Raw genomic sequence first — 9,067 nt, 5'->3', positions numbered from 1 at the left:
TTTTCTTTTATTTATCACACACACACACACACACACACACACACACACACACACACACACACATATATATATATATATACACACACACACACACACACACACACACACACACACACACACACACACACTCAATACAAGTCTTGTTTTTGAACAGGTTTTTGAACAGTAAGATTTTTAATGTATTTTTAAAGAAGTCTCTTCTGCTCACCAAGCCTGCATTTATTTGATCCAAAATACAGTAAAAACTGTAATATTGTGAAATATTTTTACTATTTAAAATAACTGTTTTCTATTTTAATATATTTTAAAATGTATTTTATTCCTGTGATCAAAGCTGAATTTTCAGCATCATTGCTCCAGTCTTCAGTGTCACATGATCTTCAGAAATCATTCTAATATTCTCATTTAATGCTCAAAAAACATTTATTATTATTATTATTATTATTATTATTATTATAATTACAATAATTAATAACAACAAAACAAAAATGTTAAAAACAGCTGAGTATTTTTTTTTTTTTTTCAGGTTTATTTGATGAATAGAAAGAAGAAGAAAGAAGAAGAACAGCATTTATCTGAAACAGAAATCTTTTGTAACATTAAAAATGTCTTTAGCATCACTTTTGATCCATTTAAAGCATCCTTGCTAAATAAAAGCATTAATTTCTATCATTTCTAAATTTTATAATTTTCATAAAGAAAAAAAAAAATACTGACTCCAAGATTTTTTTTTATTATTATTATTTGGTTTGGTTGCTTCTATTGTCCTCATTTGTAAGTTGCTTTGGATAAAAGCATCTGCTAAATGTAAATGTAAAATTTTAATAAAGAGTGAAACTTTCAGTGACTTATTCTAAAAAGAATATTATGCACATTGCATAGACATTACGAGGGTCACAAATAACATCTCATATATCTACATCATAATGAAGCTTATTTTTTTATTTAAACAACTTGTTTTCAAATCACTGCAGGTACATATTTGTTATATGATACAGACATATTATTATGGTCTAAACTACACAAACACGTGCACTAATATCCACAATCAACCATAAGAGATGTCATACAGTTACTCAGTTACTCTCAGATTTTGATTGTGGTGCTTTGAGGCGCCCTACTGACATAACAGTGTAACTGCAACCTCAGTAAGATTTAATTAGATTAGAAAGGTTTAGTCTGCAATAACATTTACACACACACACACACACACACACACACACACACACACACACACACACACACACACACACACACACACATATATATATATATATATATATATACATACATATATACATATATATACAGGTCCTTCTCAAAAAATTTGCATATTGTGAAAAAGTTCATTATTTTCCATAATGTAATGATAAAAATTTTACTTTCATATATTTTAGATTCATTGCACACCGACTGAAATATTTCAGGTCTTTTATTGTTTTAATACGGATGATTTTGGCATACAGCTCATGAAAACCCAAAATTCCTATCTCAAAAAATTTGCATATCAAAAAAATATCATATAAAATACCAACAAAAAAAAAAAACTGAATCAAATAAAAAACTCTAAACACCTGCAAAAGATTCCTGAGGCTTTTAAAAACTCCCAGCCTGGTTCATTACTCAAAAACCGCAATCATGGGTAAGAGTGCCGACCTGACTGCTGTCCAGAAGGCCATCATTGACACCCTCAAGCGAGAGGGTAAGACACAGAAGAAATTTCTGAACGAATAGGCTGTTCCCAGAGTGCTGTATCAAGGCACCTCAGTGGGAAGTCTGTGGGAAGGAAAAAGTGTGGCAAAAAACGCTGCACAACGAGAAGAGGTGACCGGACCCTGAGGAAGATTGTGGAAAAGGACCGATTCCAGACCTTGGGGGACCTGCGGAAGCAGTGGACTGAGTCTGGAGTAGAAACATCCAGAGCCACCGTGCACAGGCGTGTGCTTTTGAACCAGAAACAGCGGCAGAAGCGCCTGACCTGGGCTACAGAGAAGCAGCACTGGACTGTTGCTCAGTGGTCCAAAGTACTTTTTTCGGATGAAAGCAAATTTTGCATGTCATTCGGAAATCAAGGTGCCAGAGTCTGGAGGAAGACTGGGGAGAAGGAAATGCCAAAATGCCTGAAGTCCAGTGTCAAGTACCCCCAGTCAGTGATGGTCTGGGGTGCCATGTCAGCTGCTGGTGTTGGTCCACTGTGTTTTATCAAGGGCAGGGTGAATGCAGCTAGCTATCAGGAGATTTTGGAGCACTTCATGCTTCCATCTGCTGAAAAGCTTTATGTAGATAAAGATTTCGTTTTCAGCACGACCTGGCACCTGCTCACAGTGCCAAAACCACTGGTAAATGGTTTACTGACCATGGTATTACTGTGCTCAATTGGCCTGCCAACTCTCCTGACCTGAACCCCATAGAGAATCTGTGGGAAATTGTGAAGAGAAAGTTGAGAGACGCAAGACCCAACACTCTGGATGAGCTTAAGGCCGCTATCGAAGCATCCTGGGCCTCCATAACACCTCAGCAGTGCCACAGGCTGATTGCCTCCATGCCACGCCGCCCCATTGAAGCAGTCATTTCTGCAAAAGGATTCCCGACCAAGTATTGAGTGCATAACTGAACATAATTATTTGAAGGTTGACTTTTTTTTGTATTAAAAACACTTTTCTTTTATTGGTCGGATGAAATATGCTAATTTTTTGAGATAGGAATTTTGGGTTTTCATGAGCTGTATGCCAAAATCATCAGTATTAAAACAATAAAAGACCTGAAATATTTCAGTTGGTGTGCAATGAATCTAAAATATATGAAAGTCTAATTTTTTATCATTACATTATGGAAAATAATGAACTTTTTCACAATATGCTAATTTTTTGAGAAGGACCTGTATATATATATATATACACACACACACACACACACACACACACACACACACACACACACACACACACACATATATATGTTGTTCTAAGGAGTCAGTCATGTCATTGGCTCCCCCCTGTGGACTGATCACCCTCCTCCAAATCTTCCAGAACTCCCACTTAATCCCACATGGCCTAATGGTTAGAGAGTTTGACTCCTAACCCTAAGGTTGTGGGTTCAAGTCTCGGGCAGGCAGTACCTCGACTGAGGTGCCCTTGAGCAAGGCACCGAACCCTCAACTGCTCTGTTGTGTGTTCACTGCTGTGTGTGTGCGCACTTTTGATGGGTTAAATGCAGAGCACGAATTCTGAGTATGGGTCACCATACTTGGCTGTATGTCACTTCACTTCAAAGAAATGGATGGTACATGTATATTCTGGTTGTAGTATGTGAAGGCTTGAATCATGTGTAACAGGAGCCAGCAAACAATAAACAGAGTCAAGACTAAAACCAGAGAGCTGGCCAATTTGTGCTCCTTTTGCCTATATGTACTGGTTTCAGATGTCCTCAACTCCTAACTTTTTATAAATATGTAGCAATACAAAGCTATCATGTCTGCCAGTGGAGGAAGAAAACAGCCCTCAAAGATGAAGAGGATCAGGTATGCAATGGGAATGAGAGCAATGAACTTACAGTGTATGGAGGTGGAGTTGTAACGTGTCGGTGTGTCATGGTTTTACCATCCAAACAGGGGTAAGAAGCCCAGTACAGATGCCAGTATCCAGCGCACAGTGATGAGGAACCACGAGCGCCTCTTAGTGACTGTAGACTTGTACCTGCAGAGCAAAGAAGAGCCTTAAAATCAAATTTGCCCAATATTTCTTAACAAATTTATATCGTTTCATTTAATGCCACACTGTGCTGAACATTGCAAATGTATCATTTTGCATTAGGGTCTGAAAATGCTTGTATTTAACATTATAATAATTATTTATAAGAAAATATTTATATAAATATATTATGCTAATAATATAATATTTAAAAACAAAATTTAAATATTTTTCATTACAAGAAAAATAAATTAAATAAAAAGTCTAACTGAAAATGTAATTCATCAATTTTAGAATGTTCTAAAAAGAGTCTTGAGCTTCAAAGACAATCTGTACAAAGGAGTTGACATGATCAATCAGCTTACTTATTCTTTATGATTGACGTGAATATGTTAGAGGAGATATCTCAATGCTACCACTTGCTTTTCAAACCATTAGGCTACTTGCCAGCACAGTCAAGGTGAGGTCAGTCGAAAGGAAAATTAGATTTTTTGTTGTTGTTGTTGTTGTATTATTCTTCACAATAACATGTAGCCTACTGATGAATCATGCACAATAATCATTTTTGATCACTGCATAGCTCGAGAGCACAGCTGCAATGTAGTCTCTTTCTGTGGCTCAGTGGTAGACCATTGTGTTAGCAGCGCAAAAGGTTGTGGGTTCAATTCCCAGGGAACACACATACTGGTGTAAAAAAAAAAAAAATGTGTGGCCTGAATGTACTGCAAGTCGCTTTGGATAAAAGCGTCTGCTAAATGCATAAATGTAAATATAGTTGACACACTTCTTGAATCAATCAAACCGCAGCTTCCTGCTTTACCAGCAACAAGCTTAGTTACAATTTAATGGCACACCACCATAAGGGTGTATGTATTATACTTTAGGTGCCAATAGAGAAATCCGAGCACATAATATTTATAAACACAAATTTATAGATAGCTCAAACAACACAGTATGGTGCTAACAATGCTACGGTCATGGGTTTGATTCGCAGGGAATGCACTTGATAAAATCTATAGCCTAAAGTTAGTTGTTAGTTATTTTTGGGGGTGGTGAAATTTTTGAAAGAAGTCTCCTATGTTCCCCAATGCTGCATTTATTTGATCAAAAATATAGTAAAATTGTGAAATATTATTATAATTTAAAAATAACTTTTATTTTTGAATGCATTTTAAAATATAAACATTAACATATCTAAAAATATGTTTAAAAGGTTTAAAATATGTTTAAATAGGTTCTAAAATGTTTGTCTAAAATAGAAACAAACATTTCTTATCAATGTTGAAAACAGTTGTGCTTCTTTATATTTTTGTGGAAACTGTGATTATATATGTTTTCAGGATTCTTGGATGAATAAAAAGTTCAAAAGAGCAGCATTTATTTAAAATAAATCTTTTGTAACACTATGAACGTCTTTCCTGTCACTTTGATTAATTTAACGTGTTCTTGATGAAAACAATTTTTAAAAAATTCTTAATTTTTAAATGTAATTTAAAAATATTTTAAATATTTCTTTTTAAACATTTCTTTTTCAAATTTCTAAAACATTCTCTTTATTTATTTTTAAATTTAAAAAAGAAAAGAAGAAAAAAACAACTTCAAAGTACTGATCTTGCAAAAAATGATTTGCATGTGTGTGAGCATGTTTGGTTCTGTGTGTGAAGTCAGCTTCCTATTTAAACCACCACTACTTTAAGTAAGTTCCTGTAGAGTTCCTGTGCTTATTCTCATCATGGCTGATGGTGAGAAGGTGATCTATACTTCCCTGGAGGTGCTCATCGCTGTAGGATGCTGCCTGGGGAACATGCTGGTCATCTGGGCAGTGTGGTCATGCCGTGCCTTAAGCCAGACTACATTCTGTTTCGTTGTGTCTCTGGCGGTGGCTGATCTTCTGGTGGGAGCAGTGGCCGTGCCTTTCGCTGTGGTGGTTGATGGACGTTTGAAGACTAGTTTCCACAGCTGCCTCTTCATCAGCTGTGTGGTCATTGTGTTGACCCAGGCCTCTGTTCACTCCCTGCTGGCCATCGCTGTGGACCGATACCTGCGTGTTTATAACCCTCTCAGGTCTGAACATTTAATAGTCATGCTTTTTTTACAATGCCTATTTAAAGACTTGCTTGTGTGACAGCCTATTTGATCAAGCTTGCTGATAAGGAGAAAATCAAATGTCAGTACTGTAGTTCTCAGAAATAACATGCAACTTGAAACAAAAACATTCCTTAAGTCTACATGAAATCTAAATGGGCCCCATTTACAATCTTAAAGTACATTAAGAATGTATTTATTTCACAGAAATCTTTTCATAATCTGCTATAAAACTTGCTCTGCCTTTGAAAACTACACTTTTGACATTTTTATCCAAAGCAACTTACTCCGCATTCAGTGCTAACATTTTTTAGCTAACATATGTTCTCTGGGAATCAAACCCACAACCTTTTGCACTGCTAATACAATGCTCTACCACTGAGCCACAGGAACACTTTATACTTCTAATATCATTTTCAAATATTAAAATGCCCATCACCCAACTGATTCTAAGTTTCAGGTCAGTAATTATTTTTTTTAAATAGTTTATACTAATTAATACTTTATTCAGCAAGGGTGCAGATCAAAACTGAGAGTAAATACATTTATAATGTTACCAAAAAAATCAATTTCAAATAAATTAAGTTCTTTTAAACTTTCTATTCATTAAAGAATCCTGAAAACAATATAATAATCAGAAATGTTTCTTGAGTGGCAAATCAGCATATTAGATATTATATGATTTCTGAAGGATCATGTGACAGTGAAGTCTGGAGTAATGATGCTGAAAATTCAGCTTTACATCACAGGGATAATTCCATTTTATAAATATATTACAATAGAAAATTTTTATTTTAAATTGTAATAATATTTCACAATATTCCCATTTTTCAACTGCATTTTTGATCAAATATATGCAGCCTTGGTGAGCAGAAGAGACTTTCAAAGACATTAGAAAAAGATCTTACCAACCCCAAACTTTAAAAATGATTGTGTATCAATAAATTGTGTATAGTGTATAAATAAACATCTAATAATAATAATAATAATAATATATATATATATATATATATATATATATATATATATATATATATATATATATATATATATATATATATATATATATATATATATATACATATACACACACACACACACACATACCTTTTTTCAATTATTATTATTTTTTTCAAATAATCTTTTTAATTTTCAGGTACAGGGGAGCAGTCAGAAAGAAGCACTTATGGGCCGCGGCCACTGTATGTTGGCTCTCTGCTTTTATACTAGGTTTCATTCCCATGCTTGGATGGCACAAAAAAGACACCACAACCACTGAAAACTCCACGATTACATGTCATTTCATAACGGTCATACACATGTCCTACATGGTCAACTTCAACTTCCTCGCTTGCATCCTTACACCCACTATCATCATGATGGTGCTGTACTTGTTACTCTTCAATATGATATCCAAACAGCTCAGAAAAAGAATTGGGAGTCGCACCGTGGAGTCCTTTTACCATAAGGAGCGGAGACTGGCCAATTCTCTGGCTTTGGTTCTGGTTCTATTTGCTGTTTCTTGGCTTCCGCTGCACATAATGAACACGGTGAATTACTACAAGATTGTCGAAGTTCCCTCTGTCGCCTTTCACATTGGCATCCTCCTCTCTCACGCTAACTCCGCCATTAACCCCATAGTGTACGCTTTCAAAGTCCCTAAGATTAAGATGGCATTTAAAAGCATCCTCATGAAGGAGACAAGCTCGGAACAGAAAGGAAATCAGAGCAGCCAGACTTTGGATAACAACGAGAGCAACTCGAACAGCACCGCCAGATGCAGCATGAAAATAAAACCACAAGTCGTTTTGATTTCAAATCAGGACGGTTAGCATTAGTCTGTAATCGGGAGACCAGGCTAGAAGTCAAAAGTAAAAAAAAATATCCAGCAATGGTTTTGTATGTTGGTTTCAAATGCCTAGTTCCTAAATTAGAATATTTTTCTGACTTTTAACATTCAAACTACACTGTAATTCTACTGTCATCGTATTTTTGTACTAAATAAATTAGCACAATAAAACTGCACTGAAATACCTAAAAACAAGGACCAGCTGTATAATGAAGAGGCTGAATTGTTTTTTCATAAATATATTTATTATATATTATGCTATATATGTATGCAATTTATTACTAACAATATCTGTAGGATATTTTTATACATGTATTTGTTTTGTTTAAGTTTTTATGTGAGAACTTGCCCCACTATGGTCAACATGTGTTTCAATGAACTGTCTGTATATATATATATACATATATATATACATATATATATATATATAGTATATATATTATATATATATATATATATATATATATATATATATATATATATATATATATATATATATATATATAGCATATATATATATATATATATAATAAATGTATGCTTTAAATTAGCAAGGATGTATACATTTAAGTGACAGTAAAGACATTTATAATTTTGCACAAAAAAAAAAATGGAAATAAATTTTGAACTTTCTATTCATCAGAGAATCCTGAAAATAAAAATGCATCACAGTTTCCATAAAAATATTCTGCAGCACAACTGTTTTCAACATTGATAATAATCAGAAATGTTTCTTGAGCAGCAAATCAGCAAATCAGAATGATTTCTGAAGATCATGTGACACTGAAGACTGGAGTAAAGATGCTGAAAATCCAGCTTTGATCACAGAAATAAATAACATTTAAAAATAATATTTCATGTCACCATGATGAAAGAGGAAGCGAAACTAACAAGAGTCATTCTGTTTCTGTAAAAACAATTTTATAAAGCCACAATGACCTTCCACATCCTTGCTTTATAATTTCAGAAATTTCACATTTAAAGGAACAGTCACACAACAATGGAGATTCAGTCCTCATTTGCTCACCTTCATGTTGTTTCAAACCTGTAAGAATTTCTGTCTTCTGTGAAAGAAGTATGCCCATGCAGAATGCTCTTTTTCAACTCTGTTAAAAAAAAATCATACAAACATCACAAAAACACATTTTACAAACCTTTATCTATCTATCTATCTATCTATCTATCTATCTATCTATCTATCTATCTATCTATCTATCTATCTATCTATCTATCTATCTATCTATCTATCTATCTTATTTAGCTTTTTTTTCTAAACAAAGACATTTAAGATCCTGACCATGAGTAGAATCACAAATATTTCTTTCACATCATAACTCTCTAAAATTCCTTTCACTTTCTGTTTCCTCCAGGTTTAAAGGGTCATATGATGCGATTTCAAGTTTTCCTTTCTCTTTGGAGTGTTACAAGCTGTTTGTGAATAGAC

The 9,067-nt window shown here is 34.1% G+C and overlaps 1 protein-coding gene across 1 annotated transcript; it reads left to right on the top strand.

Moving 5' to 3' along the window:
* Positions 1 to 5,001: 5,001 nt before the first annotated feature.
* On the top strand, positions 5,002 to 8,009 carry LOC109091693 (adenosine receptor A3-like). The gene is made up of 2 exons (XM_042758991.1): positions 5,002 to 5,753; positions 6,931 to 8,009. Exons 1-2 carry the CDS (start codon positions 5,422 to 5,424, stop codon positions 7,604 to 7,606), a joined length of 1,008 nt encoding a protein of 335 aa, XP_042614925.1. The 5' UTR covers positions 5,002 to 5,421; the 3' UTR covers positions 7,607 to 8,009.
* Positions 8,010 to 9,067: the final 1,058 nt, after the last annotated feature.

Source organism: Cyprinus carpio, chromosome A6 (assembly GCF_018340385.1).
Source record: "Cyprinus carpio isolate SPL01 chromosome A6, ASM1834038v1, whole genome shotgun sequence".
Taxonomy (NCBI): domain Eukaryota; kingdom Metazoa; phylum Chordata; class Actinopteri; order Cypriniformes; family Cyprinidae; genus Cyprinus; species Cyprinus carpio.
This window is presented reverse-complemented; position numbering and strand designations above follow the sequence as displayed.

Excerpts from the sequence above, each read along its gene's own strand:
- LOC109091693 (XM_042758991.1), top strand. The coding sequence starts at position 5,422 with ATGGCTGATGGTGAGAAGGTGATCTATACTTCCCTGGAGGTGCTCATC. Across the intron at positions 5,754-6,930 it reads CGTGTTTATAACCCTCTCAG|GTACAGGGGAGCAGTCAGAA; the intron begins GTCTGAACATTT and ends TTTAATTTTCAG.